Source organism: Neomonachus schauinslandi, chromosome 9, assembly GCF_002201575.2.
Source record: "Neomonachus schauinslandi chromosome 9, ASM220157v2, whole genome shotgun sequence".
NCBI classification, from domain to species: Eukaryota; Metazoa; Chordata; class Mammalia; order Carnivora; family Phocidae; genus Neomonachus; species Neomonachus schauinslandi.
The window spans coordinates 109,560,044-109,584,055 of NC_058411.1; the positions used below are offsets into that span (position 1 = coordinate 109,560,044).

Below are 24,012 nucleotides of genomic sequence, written 5' to 3' on the forward strand. Positions count from 1 at the left end.
GGTATATTTCACCTGTGAAGCTGCCTGGTCCTGGATTATTTTGTTGGAAGTTTTTTTGTTTTGTTTTGTGTTTAATTACTGATTTCAGTTTCGTTGCTGGTAACTGGTCTATTCAAATTTTCTATTTCTTCCTGATTCAGTTTTGGGGAGCTATACATTTCTACGATTTATCCATTTCTCTAGGTTGCCCAATTTGTTGGCATACAATTTTTCACAATGTTCTCTTATAATCCTTTATATTTCTGTGGTGTTAGTGGTTATTTCTACTCTTTCATTTCTGATTTTGTTTATTTGAGTCCTTTTTTATTTTTTTATGAGTCTGGTTAAAGGTTTATCAATTTTGTTGATCTTTTCAAGGAACCAGATACTGGTTTCATTGAACTATTCTATTGTTTTTTTTTTTTTTTTAGTTTCTATTTCATTTATTTCTGCTCTAATCTATCTTTCTTTCTACTAGTCTTGGGTTTTGTTTGTTGTTCTTTTTTAGTTCTTTTAGGTATAAGGATGGTTTGTTTATTTGACATGTTTCTTGCTTCCTGAAGTAGGCCTGTACTGCTCTAAACTTCTTTCTCAGAACAGGTTTTGCTGCATCCTAAAGATTTTGGACCATTTGGTTTTCATTTTCATTTATCTCCATGTATTTTTTTAAATTTCCCCTTTGATTTCTTCATCAAGAAGAAATGTTGACCCATTCATTTAACTTCCACGTATTTGTGTCCTTTCCAGATTTTTTCTTGTTGTTTATTGCTAGTTTCATATTGCTGTGTTCAGAAAAGCTACACGGTAGAACTTCAATCTTTCTGAATTTGTTGAGACTTATTTTGTGGTCTAATATGTGATCTATTCTGCAGAATGTTCCATGTGCGCTTGAAAGGAATATGTATTCTGCTGTTTTAGGGATGGAATATTCTGAATATATCTTTTAGATCCATCTGGTCCAATGTGTCATTGAAAGTCACTGTTTCCTTGTTGATTTTCTGTCTGTATGATCTATCTACTAATGTAATGGGATATCAGGTCCCTTTCTATTATTGTATTACTATTGATTACTTTATGTTTGTTACCAGCTGCTTTATGTATTTTGGGTGCTCCCATGTTGGGTGCATAAATATTTACAATTGTTTTTTTTTTTTTTAAGATTTTATTTATTTATTTAAGAGACAGAATGAGAGAGAGAGCACATGAGAGGGGGGAGGGTCAGAGGGAGAAGCAGACTCCCTGCTGAGCAGGGAGCCCGACGTGGGACTCGATCCTGGGACTCCAGGATCATGACCTGAGCTGAAGGCAGTCGCTCAACCAACTGAGCCACCCAGGCGCCCAATATTTACAATTGTTATATCTTCTTGTCGGATTGTTCCCTGTATGATTATATAGTGTTCTTCTTTGTCTCTCAACAGTCTTTGTTTTTTTTAATTTTTTAAAAAGTTTTTACTTATTATTTTTTTTTGTACTCTTTATACCCAACATGGGGTTCAAACTCATGACCTGAGATCAAGAGTCGCATGCTTCTCCAAATGAGCAAGCCAGATGCCCCTAACAGTCTGTTTTAAAGTTCATTTTGTCCAATGTAAGTATTGCTCTACCCTGGCTTTCTTTTCACTTCCATTTGCATGATAAATGCTTTTCTATCCTTTCACTTTCAATCTGCAAGTGTCTTTAAGCTGGAAATGAATCTGCTGTAGGAAGCATACACATGGGACTTGGTTTTGTCTTTTTTTTTAATCCATTCCATCACACCAAGTTTTTTGATTGGAGCATTTAGTCCATTTGCATTCTAAGTAAATACTGACAGGTATGTATTTACTGTCATTTTGTTAATTGTTTTATGGTTGCTTTTATAGTTCTTTTCTGTTCCTTTTTTCTCTTGCTCTCTTCTCTCACGGTTTGCTAGCTTTCTTTAGTGATATGCTTGTATTCCTTTTTCTTTACTTTTTGTGCATCTATTACCGGTTTGTAGTTTGTGGTTACCATTAGGTTTATATATAACATCTTATGCATTTAGCAGTCTATATTGTTGGTGATCACTGAAATTTGACCCCATTCTTTACTCCTCACCACTCCCCATGTTTTAGGTATATACTGTCACATTTTACATCTTTTGTTAGTCCCTTGGCTGATTTTTATAGGTACACTTATTTTTACTGCTTTTATGCTTCCTATTTTTCTTACTACTCCTACTTATGGTCAGTCTTTCCTTTCCAGTCACAGTCCCCTTTAACATTTTTGTAGGGCTAGTGTAGTGGTGATAAATTCCTTTAACTTCTGTTTGTCTGTGAAACTCTTTATCTCTCCTTCTATTCTGACTCATAGCCTTGCTGGATAAAGTATTCTTGGTTGCAGGTTTTTTCTTTCAGCATTTTCAATATGTCATGCCACTCCATTTTGGCCTTCAAAGTTTCTACTGAAAAATCAGCTGTTAGCCTTAAAGGGGTTCTCTTGTATGTATGTTTTTCTTGCTTCTTTTAAAATTATCTCTTTATCAATAGTTTTGGCCATTTTAGTTACTGTCTTCGTGTGTACCTCCTAGGGTTGATTTTGTTGGGGCCTCTCTGTGCTTCCTGGATCTGGATTTGTTTCCTTCTCCATATTAGGGAAGTTTTCAACTGTTATTTCTTCAAATAGATTTTATGCCCCCTTTTCTCTCTCTTTGCCTTCTGGGGTCCCTATTGTGTGAATGTCATTATGCTTGATGGTGCTGCAAGTTCCCTTAGTCTATTTTCTTTCTTTTTTTTTTTTTTTTAAAGATTTTATTTATTTATTCATGAGAGACAAAGAGAGAGAGAGAGAGAAGCAGGCTCCCAAGGAGCAGGGAGCCCGATGTGGGACTCGATCCCAGGACCCTGGGATCATGACCTGAGCCGAAGGCAGACGCTTGACCATCTGAGCCACCCAGGCGCCCCCCCTTAGTCTATTTTCATTTACCATTTTTTTTCCTCTCCCCTGTTCAGTTAGCTTTCCATTACTCTGTCCTCCAGGCTGCTGACCTGTTCTTCTGCTTCCTCTAGTCTCCTATTTATTCCATCTAATGTATTTTAATTTCAGTTATTAGGTTCTTAATTTCTGATTGGTTCTTTTTCATGTTTTCTTTTGAGATTCTCACTGAGGTCCTCTACCCTTTCTCAAGTCCAGTGAGTATCTTTATGACCATTACTTTAAATTCCCTATCAGGCATATTACTTACCTCCGTTTCATTTAGTTCTCTTGCTGGGATTTTGTCCTGTTCTTTCATTTGGGACATATTCCTCTGTCTCCTCATTTTGTCTAACTCTCTGTGTCTGTTTCTATGTGTTAGGAAAGTCAGCTACATCTCCTGCTCTTGAACCACCACGTTCAATTGAGCTTTATGAAAGAGAGGTCTTGGGGCACCTGGGTGGTTCAGTCATTAAGTGTCTGCCTTCAGCTCAGGTCATGATCCCAGGTCCTGGGATCAAGGCCCACATCAGGCTCCCTCCTCAGAGGAAAGCCTGCTTCTCCCTCTCCCACTCCCCCTGCTTGTGTTCCCTCTCTCGCGTGTCTCTCTGTGTCAAATAAATAAATAAAATCTTAAAAAAAAAAAAAATGAAAGAGAGGTCTTATAATGGCCTATAATAGAATGTCCCCTGTTCACCAGAACCTGGTACTTCAGGGGTATCTCCTATGTGTGTTTTATGCACCCTGCTATTGTGACTGAGTCTTCAGTCCAGCCATCTACAATGGCTCTCTCTGCCTGTTGTGGGCAGTGTTGGTCCCTGTGTTGTTAGTGGGCCAGTCTGGGGCCACCATGGACTTAAGTTCAAACAGACCAAGAGTTTGCCAGAGATGCAGCAGCACTGAAGTACAGGGCACTTTCCCTGTGTTGTCCCCTGAGAAGCTTTTGCTGGTGGGCAAGGCCTGCAGTTGGACATGGTATCTGCCTCTAGCCCACTGTTGGGGCTGCAACTGTACTGGTGTGTATGGTATGTTTCACTCTCTCCGGAGCAGGAAACACTTTGGAGTGGTGCTGGCTCCTGTCAGGGCCACTTGCACACTACCAGTCTCATGGTACCACTTTGGATGGGCTCTGGCCAACGGTGTATTGGAGGGGGCATTTCCACAGGAGAACATGGAGGCAGGTGCACCAATAGCAAGCTAGGAGGAGAGTGTTGTTGCAGCACCCTAGTCCTTGTAGATGCCTGTGTATCTAGGCTGGAGGCAGGGAAGGAAATGATACCCATCAACTCTTCTATTCTTGAAGAAGTCCCCCAAAGATCCCTGCCTCTCCAGCACATGTTCTGAGATTAGGAAATAAATCTCCTTCCCATATATCCCAGGCATTTTTCAAAAACTGCTGTTTCTATGCTGTATCTCAGCAGGACTGTTTGTTATTCTATCTCTTTAAATGTGAGGGCTCCACCCTCCTGGTTCCCCCAGAGCCAACCTTAAATTTCCAAGTACTTGAGGACTGTCTAGTTATCTTTATGTTGATTTAGAGCTTAATCCCACTCTGGTCAAAAACTGTACTCTCAATATTTTCAATCCTCTGAAATTTGTAGGGACTTGCTTTTTGACCCAACATATGATCAATTTTCTCAAATGTTCTATGTGCACTTGAAAAGACGATTCAGGCAGTTGTAAGATGCAGGGTTCAATACACATCAACTAGTTCAAGTTTTTTCATCCTGTTTTTCATATCATTTACATCCTTACTAAATTTTTATCCATCAGCTATTGAAGCAATAATGTTAAGACTCTTCTAAAGTTAGAATTTTCATATCTCCCTGACAGGTTGACCATTTTATCATTATGAAATACCTTTATCTGAAGTAATGTTTCTCTGCCCTAAAATACACCTTAATATTAGTATAGCTACACCACCTTTCTACTGGTTAGTCTTTGCATGCTATATCTATCCTTTTGCTTTTAACCTTTCTGTATCTTTTTATTTAAGTATGTTGCTTGTTAACAGCATATCATCTGAGAATTTTCAGTTGGTTTTAACCTAGTCTTTTAATTGGAAGTATCTTGCCTATTCACATTTAAAGTAATCACCAATACATTTGGACTTATACCTACCAATCTATGTATTTTCTTTACTGACCTAATTTATGTTTGTTTCTCTCATTTCTTGTCTTTGTTTACATTTAAGAACCTTTCATCCTTTCCTGTATGTTTCTCAGGTTTATTTCTGTATTTCCAATTCCAATTTTTCTTTCCTTAGCAATGTGAAACTACAGAAAAATCTAATCTTTTTTTCCTGTTTAACAGCTTCTTAGCCTTTTACCCCATGTAGCTTAAGAACTCAAAAAATGCCTTGAGGGAAAAACCTCTAAATTTCAGGGTTATGTCTGGATCATGGCCCCTCAAGTCCCGGCAATCCCAAACTCCAACTTTTGTCTCCATAGCTCTATGAGATTCCTAAAAGTTTTGCTGACTTTTCTAAGTCTTGAATGTGGCCCTCTATTCGGAACCTTGGTTTCTTGTCCTACAACAAAAATTGACAAACTCCCACTAGGAGAAAAACATCCCACAGACACAGATTCATCACTCTGCAATTATCTTCTCTCCTGGATCTACACCCCAAAAGTCCAATCTGCCTGGGCAGCTCTCTGATGTTCAGTAACATTTTCTTCGGATGTTCTCAGCATGGATATTAGTTTGCCACAAGCTATTCCATCTTAGTTGGAAGCAAATGTCCATGTACAGATGCAAATTCTGTACATGGACTGTAAACAACACACACACACACATTTATATTACAGTTCAGATTTGCATAGTATTGTCACGACTGTCAATATATGACTAATAAGTAAAAAAAATACGATTATATATCAATAAAAGCCTGAAATCTTTCAAAACTCATTGCCTCCTTGAAGATAAAGTATCAGAGTACATGTTTAGTATCTTTTAGATCTCTGTGTATCCAAGTAGAAAAATGTAAAAACACCAATAAGCTGGTGGATTTTGCTGTAACGTTAAAATCTTTAGTTATAGCCTACCACTTTCAAGACAATTCCTAGGAAGGCTTATGAGTATTTAATGAGGTAGGAAATCTTTAAAAGCAGTGTTTTAATAAACTGTCAGCAGTGAAACCAGTTTAATAGCTCTCCCAAGTAGTAAAGGTAAATATAGTTCCAGGAAAATCAATTCAATTATACAAATATATCCTTATATATACATATATATATATATGCTAGACCACGACATAAAATATATTTCTGTGATTTGTGGTCAAAAAGTTTAAAAACCACTGCTCTATAAAACCATCAAAGAGGACTTGATTTCTTTCACAAGGCAGAAAAGATCAACAGATCTGTTATTTATTACTCATAGGTGATAATTTACCTTTTTAGAGCACTTGGCTGTGGTTTTCAGACAGCATTTCTTATGGCAAGCATATTTGCATACTGAAAAACAGGATAGGAATGCAGCACTTTTAGAAGTCTGTACATCAATGACAAGAAAAAAAGTTTACAGCTTTATTTTGGACATAAATTTTTTCTTTAAATCTGATACTGCTGTAATATCATATACATACTTGGTATGGTATTAGAATAAAAAAGGATTTAACCCATTCTATTTAGAAAAATGAAGTTGAAAAACATGCCTAAATTTCTAACTACTATCTATGAAAAAGCTTTGAATCTTTAAAGACTGCCTGCTTCTCCCCCTGCTCCCACTATATTCCTACAGAATACTTTCTTTCTGACTTGATTCACAAATTAGTCTTTATGCTCCCCTAATATGCCTGCTCTACAATCTGTTGAAGTGCCAGAAATACCGATTAAAAATCATTCCAATGGGTAAGAAAGGCATTACTGCCAAAGACCCTTACTAAAATGAAAACAAGGTACATAGCACATTAAGATAGAAGAAAAGCCTTATTATCTTAGAAAGTCCAGAACAGAGCTCTGAGGAACCAGAAGATAAACAGTATCAGTTGTGACTGGGAAGACAAGATAAAGAAAATGTTCAGAAGAGACATTATTCCTTGGAGCAACAGAGAATAGGGTGGCTAGGCAGTTGATAGGTGGGAAGAAGCAGTGAGAGGAGAATACTGAAATGTATTTGAACTAAGTCATTTTGCTACACCAGCTCTAGCTCCTGGATATCAACACCTAAAATCCTTCTTGAGCTTCTAAAGTATAACTTGTGGGGTTTTCAAAGCTGAGAGGGAGGCCATATCATTCTGCTGATGAAATCACCAGTATAATCACAAAGAAAGTTAGTTAATTCTATTAAGAAATCAAACCAAGCTCACCCAAGTCATAAAAAAAAGCAGATTTTTTACATTTTCAGTTTCAAAACACAGAGAAAATTATGCCAAACCTACAAGATTCAAACTAACATTCAAAAGTCAAGTTAATGGCAAACTACTTCCCATTTTGTTCTCACTATAATTTTTAGACTACTAATAATAAAACAAAAAAGAAACCACTGTTGAACGATAGAACAAGTGAACATATCTACCAATAGTGGTGATTTCACTACAGCAAACATGACTTTCATCCTTGTCTTACTGGAAAAACACTTCCTAATATTTCATTCATTCAATTCTGGCCCACTACTAAGCAAAACCTCACAGAATTACTGAAAGCACCAGAGTAGATGTATGGCATGACAGAAGTGGAAGATAAAGGTCCTCTGTAAGCCAGAACAAAGGTGACCTAAAAAAAAGTTTCAGCTCACATTCTAGGACTTATATATTCTAATGAAAAGATTAGAGTAGAAAAAAGTATCTTTTTGGTTATAATCTAATAATTTTTTCATTAATTCATCCATCCATCTACCCAACAAAAACTTATCAAAACCTGTAATACCAGAACTGTTCTAGGCACTGGTGATACAGAAGAAACAATTAAGTTTCCTGACCTTACAGAGCATACATTCTAGTGGACAGAGTGAAAACAAGAAAACAAATACTTAATATAATTTTGTGTAGTGATAAGTGCTATGAAGACTATTAAGCTGAGTAAGGGGACAGAGAATTAGGGGACCAAGTGGCATTTTAGATATGACAGTAAGGAAAGAGTTCTCTAAGAGGTAACATTTGGATGGAGACATAGATTAACTGAAATAGTCAAACTAATATCTGGGAGAAGAGCATTTCAGATAAAGTAAGCTGCAAGTACAATGAGCAAACAACAGCAAAATATCTAGTTTGGCTAGAGAGTAGGTCAAAGAGGATAGTGAGAGGAGGCCAAAGAATCAGGAAATGTAAATTACCCCTTTATGTTAAAAAAGATATGAGTAAACTTAGAAAACAGAAATGTTAAGTGGTTTAAAAAACTCCTCAAAGATCACTCATACTGGCTAATAAATACAGTAACGGTATGGTGAGAGGGTAGGTGTCTTCCCTCAGAGCAGCTCTTCCTCTGGTTTCAGAGAAGTTCAGAATGAGTCCTCAGGTTATTAGATGTGGATAAAAAGCTTCTAGAAGAGTTGCTTGGCCGTGAGTCCAGAGGGCAGGGACAGGACCCTTCTTAGCCACAAGCTTAAAGTGGGACCCCTGGGAACCTGAGAAGTCAGTTCAGGTCTCTGGAGTTTATTTTGCGCTTCGAAGAATGGATATATGGGGATCTCACAAAGTACATGGGTTCTGCCAGATGTGACAAGATTTTATAGCAAAAAGAAGGTTCATGGTGAAATGTCTGCAATTGCTGCAATGAATTCCTTAAAAAAAAAAAATCACTCATACTTACATTTGCAAACAGAGGCTCGGTCCATTATCCATATCAAAGAAGAACAGTACTCACAGTATGTAGGGATGCTATACTGGGTAGCCTTAAAGATGTGACCATTGTGCTCTTCCACCTGAATGAAAAAATATAGCTATTTATGTTAAAGCCAACATAGTAAATGCTGCCCTAACACGGTCAGCCAGTGGGGAATCCTCCAATCCCTTGTTAAGTCTTCAATGGACACTTATTCCAGGAATAAACACGATCTTCTGAGAAAATAAACAAAAGCAATACATTTGGTCCCTGCTTTCAAAAAGCTAACAATCTGGTAGGGAAACAAGACCAACTTGTATGAAAATTAGAAAGCAATGCTATAAACATAAGGGAACTGTCTTATGCGACTCTGAATCAGCATGTAAAATAATAAAAGAAATGGTCCTCAAATTTTATTTTAGCCTCAAGAGCCTTTTACATTTTTGAAAATTATTATTGCTCTCAAAGAACTTCAGTTTATATGAGTCATACCTATTGATAAATACTGTATTAGAAATTAAAACTGAAATAAATTTTGAGTATTTATCCAATTCACTTAACATAAACATTAAACATATTACATGCTAACATAAGTAACATTTTCATGAAAAACAACTATATATTTAAACCAAAATGGTGACAAAAGGGGTATTGTTTTACATTTTTGTAAATCTCTTTTATGTCTGGCTTAATGAAAGAAAACTAGATCCTGGGCGCCTGGGTGGCTCAGCTGGTTAAGCGACTGCCTTCGGCTCAGGTCATGATCCTGGAGTCCCGGGATCGAGTCCCGCATCGGGTTCCCTGCTCAGCAGGGAGTCTGCTTCTCCCTCTGACCCTCCTCCCTCTCATGCTCTCTGTCTCTCATTCTCTCTGTCTCAAATAAATAAATAGAATCTTTAAAAAATTAATTAATTAATTAATTTAAAAAAAAAAAGAAAACTAGATCCAAGGTATCCATTTCTGCATTCAATCTGTTGGCACCAAGAAGTTTAGTTTGAAATACATGAAGAAAATCCACCTTCATACAGACATAAAATTGGAAAATGAGACTGAGATGATGGTTATGACTGTATAAATTTACTAAAAATCATTGAATTGTATACTCAGAAGGGATATACTACATTGGAAGTACATTTGCCTCAAGCTGTTTGAAAAAACCTTTTAGTCTATTCTGTACTTCAAATGGACATTTTACCTATACATGATTTTATAGTGTTAGGCATTGGTCATCTGGAAAATACTGGTACACTGAGTTTTGCGACTCTTCTAAATGTTGGCACATTTCATTATACTCTATCAAAAGGTCACATTCCTTCATATTACCACCAATCTCATCAGAAAATTCTTTACTGGAAAGTTGTCACACTCACAAGTTTTCTACAATTCTAATTTTGCTTGAAAGCTTAAACTTTACAAATATTAACAAATATTGTTAGGTGTTTTCCTTGAAGTAACAGAGTCACTTAATTCATTTTCAAAAAATGTCTGCCAAGTACCAAAGTCTAAATGAGTATAGCCTTGTCAATAAAGTAAAAGTGATGTTCTATGAAAAAAGTTGCTAGAAACACATGTTGATACAAAAACTTGTACACAAATGTTCATATAGCAGCATTACTCCTAAGAGTCAAAAAGTGGAAAAACCCCAAAGTCCATAAATTGACCAATGGGTAAATAAAATGAAGTGTATCTATACAGTGGAATATTATTTGGTTATAAAAAGGAATGAAATACTACACATGCTACAATATGAATGAATCCTGAGAACAGTATGCTAAGTGAAAGAAGACACATACAAAAGGCCAATATTTTATGATTATTTTTTTTTTACCAATATGAAATGTCCATAAAAAGAAAATCCATTGAGACAGAAGGTGATTGGTAGTTGTCAGGACTGGAGGAAGAGAGAATGGGAATGACTGCTTATTGAGTAGGGACTTTCTTTTGCAAGTAATGAAAATGTTCTAGAATTATATAGTGGTGGTAGTTGCCCAATACAGCCAATATACTAAAACCCACTAAAATATATACTTTAAATGGTTGAAATGGTGGATTTTAGGTCATATGAATTTTGTCACAGTTTTCTAAAACTTTAAAAGTTTTTTAAAACTTAATCAGTTTACAGTTCCATTATACAAGTGATTTTTTTTTTTTTTTTTTTGAGACAACCATCATATGCAGCTATAGCATACTTCCCATTCCCATCTGGAGAAACTGCCTTGATTTGTGCTAAGTTGTCAGCAGTTCACTCATGATTCCTTTTGTTCAACTCAGTGAAAAAGGAAAATAATGTCATTATTATTATGAAAATAGCTTTAATTTTGCAAAATCCCTGAAAGTAGCCCAGAAACTCCTGCATATGACTTTGAAAACTCTTAAAGAGTTTATATAAGTACAGAAAAAGCATAGAAGGATATATACCATACTGTTAACTACAATGATTATCTCTGCTGAGATAAAACACCCAGTAATAAATATAGCATGAAATAATTAAAAACTATATATGAAAAGCTTTAAAACCCACTTAATGGACACAAAAATAGACTTGCACAGATGAAAAGAAACAAAATCATAAAGATGTCAGTTCTCTGTATGTTAATTTATAAATATAAGGTAATCCAAGTAAAAGTACTACTAGATTTCTTCCCCTCAAAGAGACAACTGAATTCAAAGCTACTATGGAAAAACAAGTAAAAATAGCTTAGAAAAGATCTGAAAAAGAAAATTAGGGGGGACGCCTGGGTGGCTCAGTCAGTTAAGCATTTGCCTTTGCCTCAGGTCATGGTCTTGGGTTACTGGGATGGAGCCCTGCATGAGACTCCCTGGCTCAGGGGGGCTCCCCCACAGCGAGAGAGAGAGAGAGAATGTGCGTGTGTGCTCTCTCTCTCAAATAAATAAAATCAATGTTTAAAAAAAGAAAAAGAAAACTAGGGAGGACTTAGCCAGATAATAAAAGCTCAACAGTTAAAGTAGTGTGGAACCGACTCATGAATACTCAGATCAATTAATGGAACAGGACAAAAAGATCCAAGATAAAGGGGAAATCAGAATGAAAAAAAGGTGACATCTCAAAGTAGATAGGTACAGCTGGACTTCAAAATAAATGATGATGGGTTTGGTAAGAGGTAAAATTAGATTTGTAATTCATACAATACACCAGGATAACTCCATAAAGACCAGAATTTAAATGTAAAAAATGTGGCCATTAAAGTATTAGAAGTAAAAAACCTGAAAATTTCTTTATAACCTTTAGGTAGGGGGAAAGTCTGTGACTCAAAATTCAGAAGCTATGAAAGAAAAGATTGGTAAGTCTAATTTCATAAAAGTAAAAATTTTCTACATAACAAATAATATTAAAAGGCAGCATCGAGAGACAAACTGGGGAAACATATTTACAACTCATATCACAGACAAAAAGTAATCTCCCTCATATATGAAGTTCCCAGAAATTGAGAAAGAAGACCAAACCCCAACAAAAAAAAACAAGCAATGAACATAAATACACATGCTACAGGAAAAAAAAAAATCTAAATGATACTGAAGCATAAGAAGATACTCAAACTCACCAATAATAAGAGAAAAACAAACTGAAACTACAGGGAAATACAATACTCCTTATCTACCAAACTGGCAAATCTAAAAATTTAACAACCCACTTTCATAGCTGAAACTGAGAAATGCGATTACTCCTTCAGGTAATAAAGGCAGGACCCTATATTATCTATAACCAGGAAGTCCAATCCTAGGAATCCCTGTCCATTCTCTCACACACACATGAGTTATCCCTCATGCCATTATTGTTTATGACAGAAGAGAAACAAACCAATGGTACAGAAAGGAATATTAGATTTCTAGGCACAATTATTATATTAGTTTTCTATTGTTGTTGTAACAATTTACCATAAACTTGGCAGTTTAAAACACCCATTCATAACCTCCCAGTTATGAAGTTATGAAGGCTAGAAGTCAGACACAACTCTCACCAAGCTAAAATCAGGTATTGTCAGGGCTGTGTGCCTTTCAGGAAGCTCTGGAGAATACAATTTCATTCATATTGTTAACAAAATTCAGCTCCATGCAGTTGTAGGATGGAAGTCCCATTTCCTTGCTGGCTGTTAGCTAGCTGTTGCTGTTCTCAGTTTCTAATAGGCCATTCACATTCCATGGCTAACGGTTCCCCTTTCTCCATCTTCAAAGCTACCAACAGCGGACTGCATCCTTCTCATGCTTCCATTTTCTCTGACTTCTACCTATGTCTTCTGCATCTTTCTTCAACTACATCTCTCTGACTCTTCTGACTTCCTCTTCTGATTATATTTGGCTCATCTGCACAATCCAGGATAAACTTTTTATGTTAAAAACAGTGAGGTGATTAGCTATGCTAATTCCAACTGCAGTGCCTAGATTAGCGTTTGGTTGAATAACCAGGGAACAAGAACCTTTAGCAGGACAGGACTTCTTAAAGATTCTGTCTACCAGAGAGACAGAGTGATTTCCTAAATATATTGTTCAATGATAAAAACAAGACACAAAAGAGTATTATACTATTATATAATATGCTAAATTTTGTGTGAGAAAGGACAGAAAATAAGCATATGCCTTATTTCTTATATTGGATAAAGAAACATTGGGAAAATAAATAAGAAACTAACAACAATATATACCTGTACAGGACAAAGAAGGGAAAGGGGCAGTTAAGACTTCTCAGTATACACACTTTTCAAAAGATGTTTTAATAATATAAGTGTATTATCTATTAGAAAAAATACTCTTCAAAAAGAAATTATTTATATCAGTACAGACTCAGAGATTCTTATTTTATTCAATGGATTATAATCTTTTCCTGTCCTTTATTTCAATGCTCCAAATGTCACAAATTTGTTCAGTGGGAGTCCCTGGAGGCTATAAATTAGAAGGAAAAACTCATCTTTATGGCAAAAATTCAACTAATGAATACAGAATGAATGATGGAATTTTAAAAAACACTATTTGGCAACCATCATAGTAATAACTGATTTAGGCAAGAATCATCAAGGGATATTAAAACTAGTGGGTGAGAGTTTGAAGGAATATAAGGATATTTACATAGTCTCAAGTATCTTCCCAAAAGATACTCAATTACAAAGGAAAATAATAGTAAATTTGGTAGGGTTTTTTTTTTTAGAAACATCCTTATGGACATCAAATGTAATGGGGCAGATAGATACCATATCTCCTGATATCAAACACTGAAAAAAAAACACAGCATCTCTTCTGTGGTATTCCATGCCCAAAACACACAACCTGAATCTAATCATGAAGAAATATAAGACAAACTCAAACTGAGGAACAATTCTGAATAACTGGTATATGTTCCTCAACAATGTCAATGCAAAGAAAACCTAAGACTGAGGAATTGTTCCAGATTAAAACAGCCTAAAAAGGCATGACAACTGAATATAACAAAGATCTTTTGCTATAAAGAGACAATATTGGTACAATTGGTGAAATCTGAATAAATCTGGGTGAAGAAACATAGGGTTTTTTTTACTTTTCCTGCAAATTTTCTGTAACTACAATTATGTCAAAATGAAAGGGGGGCAGGGTAGAGGAGAAGGATAGGAGGGCCATGGAGAGGAGAGGAGAGGGGAAAGAAACAAAAATGAAACAAGAACTGATCTAGGTCAGTGAGAAGACAAGTAGAGAATAGTGAGAAATAGGCTGGACAAGAATACAGGGGAGACCATGCAGCCCTTTCAAATCACTCATGCATTCACTTGTTCAGTTAAATATTTATAGATGCTTACCATCTGTTAGGAACTGGAATAAGTATTTGCTTGTAGAAAAGAATGCTAGTGATATCCATTAGAATTTACTTTAATATAGAGTTGCAAAGCTCTAGCTGGGCACATGACTGTCTATCTAAAGTTTATATATTCCAGCTTCTTTTGCATCTATGAACAGCCACATGAGTGGTTCTGGACAATGAAATGTGAATATAAGTGATGCATGGCACTTGTAGTTCATGCCTAGAGTTATGGGCTCTGTTGCCTTTTTTCTATCTCTGCTGGCTGAGATGCAGACAAGAGATTGAGACCTGAAGCAGTGACTTTGAAAACAGGTATTGATAGCAGATGGTAAAAGTTCCACAGTACAATGGAAACAAAAAGAAAAAAGTAACTGTTTCTATATATGAAAAGGTATCATGGAGAGGGGAGGAGGTAATGATTGAGTTGAATCCACCGAATTGAGCAAAGGCACAAAAAAGAATAATATGCTTAAGGAAAAGTAAGTACTTTTTTTTAAAGATATTTATTTATTTGAAAGAGAGAGAGAGACAGAGAGAGAATGAGCAGGGAGGAGGGGCAGAGGGAGAGAGAGAGAGAGAGAGAGAGAGAGAGAGAGAAGCAGACTCCCTGCTGAGCAGGGAGCCCAATGCAGGGCTCAATCCTAGGAACCTGAGATCATGACCTGAGCTGAAGGCAGCCACTTAACCGACTGAGCCACCAAGGTGCCCCAAAGTAAGTACTTCTATTTAAGCTGGGAAATACACAAAAACAGCCTCCAACAAATTGCAAAAGAAATACTCAACCATCTTTAGAAGTTATGCAAGAAATGTTCTGTGATCATTCAAAATCTAATTGGTAAAACTTAGGGAAGCATAACTGAACTATAGTTTAATTCAGAAAGCTCATATATTAGTAACCATATTCATTCTATCTCAAGAAATGATATATTAACAGGATAGAGTTAATCTGCATGAAGTCTATAAAAGGAAAGCTTGGCTAGAATTGGGGTTTTTGTCTAACATCGTCTAGAGGCAAATGACAGCCAGTTCACAAGAATGAATCCCTGATTTTTTCTTCTGATGTTAATCGGTACCAATACAAATCAGAGAAAAAAATTAAAAAGGAATAAGATTTTAATAGTGACTATTTCTAGCAATGATTGTGTTCTATTCCTTACTATTTTCTCTGTATTTCCAATGTTTCTTAATAAATATGTATTAATTTAAAAATACAAATGTAGGAGGAGTCTGAGCTCATCCTGTCCCATGTTTACAAGTAGGTATCACCCGTATCCAAATCAATAAACCAGACAGTGAACTGAAGACAGGCAGAACAAACTCCACAACTAAATATAGAGAACAAGCTACATCTGAAAGGTTAAGAAAATCAGAAAAGTAAAGGGAGGCTTCCCATAGGAGGGAAGGAGCTACATGTGCAGAGAAGGCAAAGAGATGGGTCCTGGCACCAGGTAGCTCACATGGGGAAGAATAATCCCCATAACGTTTGGCTTTAACACCCAAAGGAGCTGAATTCAGTGAGTTTGGAAAACCAATGGGACTTGGAGCCTGGAGCTTTAAAAGTCAGCTGACTCAGCACTGGGTGAGCTGGGAGGGCAAGTGATAGCTGGGTCACCGCCCTCAAAGAGACAGCAGCTTGCCTGGAGAGGCAACATAAAAATGGCAGTTTACACAATGCTGGGGGCAAACAGGAGACCCATATGTTAATTATGCTTTGGGAGCCTTTTGGGGGATTTCTTTGAAAACGAAGGAGCCTGCAATCACCATTTTTCTCCCCCCGCCCCCCAGCAAAAACACAGAGCCACCTGGGGGAGGTGGGGCTGCACAGACACTTGTAGCCTTGGCCCAGGGATCAGAGGAAAAAAAGTTTTCTTTAGATGTTTTTATTTATTTACTTGAGACAGAAAGAGAGAGAGAGACCCCGCACGAGCTGGGGAAGAGGCAGAGGGAGAGGGACAAGAAGACTCTCCACTGAGCAGGGAGCCTGATGTGGGGCTCCAACCCAGGACCCTGGGATCATGACCTGAGCCGAAGGCAGATGCTTAACCAAATCTGAGCCACCCAGGCGCCCCGCAGGGAAAATTCTGTTAAAGCTGCATGCACCCTGCCCAGCCACCAGGTGCACTGCTGCTGCCTTGCCCCACAGCAAGTAGCACTGCCCCACCACGCACCCCCAGCCACCGTCACGTACCAGGCCCAATGAAACCCAGCCATCACTGCACGGTCACAGCCAGCCTCACGCCCCTAGCCATTGCGGCGTGTCACGGATCCATCATAAAACTCGTGGCCCAATGCCACTTTTGCTGACAATGTGCCCTGCTCCCAAGCTCCCTGGTGGACATATCCTGTCAGAGCTGGCCTGTCTGGGTCCCACTAACACCACATAGAGTAAGCACGGCCCACAACAGGCAGGGAGTCAGCGCAGATGACTGCACTGAAAGAAAAAGTGACCCAGACACAACAGCAAGGATACTCTCCTGAAGTGCCAGGTTCTGGTGAACAGGGGACACTGCACTGCAGGGCACTCTGGCACCTCCCCTTTGTTAAGTCACTACTTTCAAGAGCAGAAAACATAGGTGACATTCTAGACACAAAGAAACGGACACAGAGAGGCAGACAAAATGAGGAGACAGAGAAATTTATCCCAAATGAAAGAAGAGGACAATGCCATGGCCAGAGATCTAAGCAAAAACAGATATAAATAACATGTCTGATAGAGAATTTAAAGCAATGATTATAAGGATACTCAATGGACTTGAGAAAAGAGTGGAAGACATCAGTGAGGCCCTTACCACAGAGATAAGGAACAACACAGCAGAAGTAAAGGGCTCATTAAACGAAATGAGAAACACACCTGATGGAATGCACAGCAGAATGGAAGAAGCAGAGGACCAAATTAATGACCTAGAAAACAGAGTAATGTAAAGTAATCAAGCTGAACAAAAGAGAGAGAAAAGAATTATGCAAAACGAGAATAGACTTATTCTAGGGAAATGACTGACTCCATAAAACATAGTAACATTCGTATTATCACAATTCCAGAAGAAGAGAGAGAAAAGAGGGCAGAAAATTTATTTGAAGAAATAACAGTGGGAAACTTTACTAACCTGGGGAAGGAAAGAGATATTGAGAACCACAGGAGGCACACACAACTCCCATCAAAATCAACAAAAGCAGACCCACACCAAACCATATTGTAATTAAATTTACAAAATATAGTGATAATGAAAAAAATCTTAAAAACAGCAAGAAAAGAGAAGTCAGTAACTTACAAGTGAAAACCCATGACTAGCTAGCAGATTTTTCAACAGGAACTTTCTAAGCCAGAAGGGAGTGGCATGATATATTCAAAGTACTGCATGGGAAAGATCTGCAGCCAAGAATACCCTATCCAGCAAGGCTATGATTCAGAACAGAAGGAGAGATAAAGTTTCCCAGACAAACAAAAAATAAAGGAGTTTGTGACCACTAAACCAGCCCTGCAAGAAACACTGAAGGAGACACTTTGTGTGGAAAGGAGAGATCAAAAGTGACAGCATAAAACTAAGAAACACAAAAGCAGTAAAAATGAATATTTCTGTAAAAAATCAGTCAAGGAACTCACCAAAAAAAGGACACAAAATATAACATACACCTAAAACATGGGGGAGAAGAGGAGAAAAGAATGGGGTGAAACCTAGAAGACCATCTGCTTAATATAGACTGCTATGTGAAGAAGACCTTACGTACAAACCTAATGGTAACCATGTATCAAAAACAACTAATTAACATGCAAAGAATAAAGAGAAAGAAATCCAAATAAATCACTAAAGAAAATCAGCAAACCATGAAAGTGAGAAAGACAAGAAAGGATCAGGGAAAATCTTCAGAAACAAGCGCAAAACAAGTAATAAAATGGCAATAAGTATGTGTCTATCAATAATTACTTTGTATGTAAATAGACTAAAAGCTCCAATCAAAAGACACAGAGTGTCAGAATGGATAAAAAAACAAGACCCATCTATATGCTGCATACAACAGACTCATTTTAGACCTAAAGACACCTCCAGATTGAAAGTGAGGAGATGGACCTAAAGCATCAGAATACACATTCATATCAAGTGCACATGGAATACTGGGTCACAAATCAGGCCTCAAGCAGTACGAAAAGACAGAGATCATACCATGCATATTTTCTGACCACAATGCCATGAAACTTGAAACAAGACAGTAATATAGGCCTACCTCAAGAAGCAAGAAAAGTCTCAAACACAAAACCTAACTTTACACTTAAAGGAGCCAGAAAAAGAACAGCAAATAAAGCCTAAAGCCTAAAACCAGCAATTATTAAGATGAGAGCAGAAATAAATGATATAGAAATTAAAAAAAAAAAAAAGTAGAAAAGATCAACAAAACTAGGAGCTGGTTCTTTGAAAGAATTAACAAAATTGATAAACCCCTAGCCAAACTTATCAAAAAGAAAAGAGAAAGTACCCAAATAAATAAAATCACGAATGAAAGAGGAGAGATCACAACCAATACCACAGAAATACAAACAATTCTAAGAGAATGTTATGGGGGTGCCTGGGTGGCTCAGTTGGTTGGGTGTCCAACTCTAGATCTCAGCTCAGGTCTTGATATCAAGGCCGTGAGTTCAAGCGCCATGCTGGGCTCCATGCTGGGTGTGGAGCCTACTTAAAAAAAAAAAAAAGATTATGAGCAATTATATGCCAACAAATTGGGCAATCTGGAAGAAATGGATAAATTCCTAAGAAACATATAAACTACCAAAACTGACACAGGAAAAAGCAGAAAACCTGAACAGACCCATAACCAGCAAAGAAATTGAATCAGTAGTCAAAAAATCTCCAAATAAACAAGACTCCAGGGCCGGATGGCTTCCCAGGGGATTCTACCAAACATTTAAAGAAGAATTAATACCTATTCTTCCGAAGCTGTTTCAAAAAATAGAAATGGAAGTTAAACTTCCAATCTTCTTCTATGAGGCCATCATTACCTTGATTCTAAAACCAAAGACCCCAGTAAAAAAAAGGAAAATTACAGACAAATATCCCTGATGAACATGGATGCAAAAATTCTCAACAAGATACTAGTTAATTGAATCCAACAGTACATTAAAAGGATTATTCACCATGATCAAGTGGGATTTATTCCTGGGCTACAGGGGGGTTCAATATCCACAAATCAGTCAACATGATACACCATGTTAACAAAACAAAGGATAAGAACCATATGATACTCTCAACAGATGCAGAAAAGCATTTGACAAAATATAGCATCCTTTCTTGATTAAAACCCTCAAGAAAGTAGGGATAGAAGGAACATACATCAACATCATAAAGGCCATAATATGTAGGACCTCACAGCTATATCATACTCAGGGGGAAAAACTGAGAGCTTTTTACCTAGGGTCGGGAACATGACAGGGATGTCTACTATCACCACTGTGTTCAACATAGAACTGGAAGTCCTAGCCTCAGCAATCAGAAAACAAAAAGAAATAAAAGGCATCCATATTGTCAAAGAAGAAGTCAAACTTCCACTATTCACAGAAGACATGATTCTCCACGTAGAAAACCCAAAAGAGGGGTGCCTGGGTGGCTCAGTCGTTAAGCGTCTGCCTTTGGCTCAGGTCATGATCCCAGGGTCCTGGGACTGAGCCCCGCATCGGGCTCCCTGCTCAGCAGAAAGCCTGCTTCTCCCTCTCCCACTCCCCCTGCTTGTGTTCCCTCTCTCGCTGTGTCTCTCTCTGTCAAATAAATAAATCTTAAAAAGAAAGAAAGAAAGAAAGAAAGAAAACCCAAAAGACTCCACCAAAAAACTTAGAGAACTGGTACATGAATTCAGCAAAGTCACAGGATACAAAACCAACATACAGAAATCTGTTGCATTTCTATACACCAATAATGAAGCAGCAGAAAAAGAAATCAAGGACTCAATCTCATTTACAATTGCACCAAAAACCTTAAGATACCCAGGAATAAACTTAACCAAAGAGTTTGTAAAAGACCTGTATGCTGAAAACTACAGAAATTGAAGAAGACACAAAGAAATGGAAAAACATTTCATGCTTATGGACTGGAAGAACAAAAATTGTTAAAATGTAAAAAAAAAAAGTCTATAGTACCTAGAGCAATCTATACTGCAATCCCTATCAAAATACCATCAACTTTCTTCACAGAGCTGGAACAAATAATCCTAAAGGAACCAGGAAAGACCCTGAATAGACAAAGCAATCCTGAGAAAGAAAAAGGAAAGCTGGAGGCATCACAATTCTGGACTTCAAGTTATTTTACAGAGCCGCAGTAATCAGAACAGTATGGTACTGGCACAAAAACAGACACATAGATCAATGGAACTAAACAGAAAATCCAGAAAAAAAAACCCCACAAATATATGGTAAATTAATCTTTGACAAAGCAGTTAAGAATATGCAATGGGAAAAGGATAGTCTCTTCAACAAACAGTGTTGGAAAAACTGGAGAGCTTCATGCAAAAGAATGAAACTGAACCATTTTCTTACACCACACATAAAAACAAACTCAAAATCGATTAAAAACCTAAATATGACACCGAAATCATAAAAATCCTAGAAGAGAGTATAGGCAGTAATTTCTCTGACATCAGCCGTAGCAAAATTTTTCTAGATATGTCTCCTAAAACAAGGAAAACAAAGGCAAAAATAAACTATTGCGACTACATCAAAATAAAAAGCTTCTGCATAATAAAGGAAACAATAAACAAAACTAAAAGGCAACCTATGGAAGGAGAGAAGATATTTGTAAATGACATATCCAATAAAAGATCAGTGTGGAAAATATATGAAGAACTTATTAAAACTCAACACCCAAAAAAACAAATAATCCAGTTAAAAAATAGGTGGAAGATATGAATAGACATTTTTCCAAAGAAGAGATTTGGATGGCTAATAGACACATGAAAAGGAGCTCATCATCACTGATCATCAGGGAAACAGAAATCAAAACTACAAGGAGATATTACCTCACACCAGTCAGAATGGCTAAAATCAACAACACAGGCAACAACAGATGGTGGCGAGGATGCAGAGAGAGGGGAACCCTCTTACACTGTTGGTGGGAATGGAAACTGGTGCAGTCACTCTGGAAAACAGTATGGAGGTTCCTCAAAAAGTTAAAAATAGAACTACCCTGTGATCCAGCAATTGTACTACTAGGTATTCACCCTGCACACCGATGTTATAGGAGCATTACAACTAATAGCCAAATTATGGAAAAAGCCCAAATGTCCATCCACTGATGAATGGGTAAAGAAGATGCGGTTTTTACTCAGCCATAAAAAAGAATGAAATGTTGTCATTTGCAACAATATGGATGGAGCTAGAGGGTATTATGCTAAGCAAAATAAGTCAGAGAAAGACAAATGCAGTATGATTTCACTCGTATGTTGAATTTAAGACACAAAACTAATGAGCAAAGGAAAAACGAAGAGAAAGAGGCAAACCAAGAAACAGACTCTTAACTATAGAGAACAAACTGATGGTTACTGGAGGAGAGGGTGGTAGAGGTTGGATTAAATAGGTGATGGGGATTAAGAAGTACACCTGTGATGAGCACAGGGTATTGTATGGAAGTGCTGAGTCACTCTATTGCACACCTGAAACTAATGTAACACTGTATGTTAACTAATTGGAATTAAAATAAAAACTTAAATACACAAAAAGAACAGCCTTCAAGACTTTTTAGTCATGTGTATATGGGGGTATACATGTCCATATATTTGATAAAACAAAAAGTAATTTAAGAGATTTGATACATGCATGAACAGATCAATGAATAAGAATAGAAAATTCAAAATTAAATACAAATATATTTGGAATCAAGTATATTATAAAAGCGATATTTCAGTGAAAAAGAAATATATCAACAGTGTTCAGACAATTGACATGCTTTTAAAAATAAATCACACTTTGATCCCTATCTTACTTGAGACTAAAATAGATTCCAGATGATTACTGTTTTTAAAGGAAACAAATCAAACAATATAATAGCGAAAGGCATGGGAAAAGTAAAAGAAAATTATTGTAATAAACATATAATTATTTGTCTAAGAAAGAGAAAAACCTCAACTATAAAAAAAACTGACAAATTTACATTTCTATAATAAACAAATCAACTATAAACAAAATAAAAAATCCCACTCAGAATATCCTGAAAAAGGAAGGAGAATATATATATATACATTCAAATGCTAACAAAGGCACAGAGTATTTCTGGAATTAAAAAAAAAAAACTGGTTGCAGTGGTTATATCTAGGAAGAAGGGCTGGGAAAAGAGGCTTACTTTATAATGAATATCATTTTAAATTATGTTTATATGAATTTCTGAATTAAAAATAAAAACTAGTTAAAAATTTAAGAGATTATGCTGACAAAACAGAACCAGACCAAGAAGAATAGCATTGATGATGACTGGCAACACTGCCTGTTATTATAATATATTGCAGGGAAGGTTGCATAAACTTCCAGTTATAAAATAATTAAGTCATGAGGATATAATGTAGAATATGGTGGCTACAGTTAATAATACTGTATCACATATTTGAAAGTTGCTAAGAAAGTAGATCTTAAAAGTTCTTATCAAAAGAAAAAAATTTTTTGTAACTATCTATAGTGACAGATGTTAACTGAACTTCTTGTGATCATTTCATAATATATAGAAGTACTAAATGATTATGTTGTACCTTGAAACTAATGTTTCATGTCAATTATGGCTCAAATTTAAAAGTTAAATAGGGGCACCTAGGTGGCTCAGTCAGTTAAGCATCTGACTCTTGGTTTTGGCTCAGGTCATGATCTCAGGGTCATGAGATCAAGTCCCCCATCGGGCTCTGTGCTCAATGCAGAGTCTGCTTGAGATTCTGTCTCTCCCTCCCCCTCAGCCCCTCCCCCACTCTCACACAGGCGCAGGCAGGCAGTCTCTCTCTCTCTCAAATAATCTTTTATTTATTTTTATTTTATTTATTATTTATTTGACACAGAGAGAGAAACAGTGAGAGAGAGAGAGAGAACACAAGCAGAGGGAGCGGCAGGCAGAGGGAGAGGGAGAAGCAGGCTCCCTGCTGAGCAAGAAGCCCGATGCGGGGCTCAATCCCAGGACACCGGGATCATGACCCAAGCCGAGGGCAGCCACTTAACCGACTGAGCCACCCAGGTGCCCTTACATAAATCTTTTAAAAAAGAAAAAGTTAAATAAAGTGCCTGGCAGTGGAGTGTTAATAGTCATTTTTGCCTTAATAAATTAATCAAATAACCAACTAACTAAATTTAAAAAAATTCACCTCACAGTTCATCCCAGTCTCATAATATGGCCTTGTTCTGTGATGCTTCAATTATTTCCAGATACTAACATTTTATCTCACAGATATTTCTCTATTCATAAAATTGTAAATCACACAGATGCGTATTATTTTCTTCTACTGGAACTCTAATATTAAAGTTGTTTTTATTAAAAGTTATTTTATACTGAATGGATCAAAAGGTACAAAATAGAATCAACAAAAGGTAAGTTTTTCCTTACCTCT

At 36.8% G+C, this 24,012-nt stretch overlaps 1 protein-coding gene across 1 annotated transcript in view; it reads right to left on the minus strand.

Annotated features, from left to right (window-relative positions):
- The window catches only part of MYO9A (myosin IXA), a 245,325-nt gene that overhangs the window by 49,077 nt on the left and 172,236 nt on the right, over positions 1-24,012 (minus strand). The window contains exons 32-33 of the mRNA XM_044917756.1: positions 8,658-8,769; positions 6,301-6,362 (exon numbers count right to left, since the gene is read on the minus strand). Of these exons, the coding sequence (XP_044773691.1) occupies positions 6,301-6,362; positions 8,658-8,769 (174 nt within the window). The remainder of the gene's footprint in view (positions 1-6,300; positions 6,363-8,657; positions 8,770-24,012) is intronic.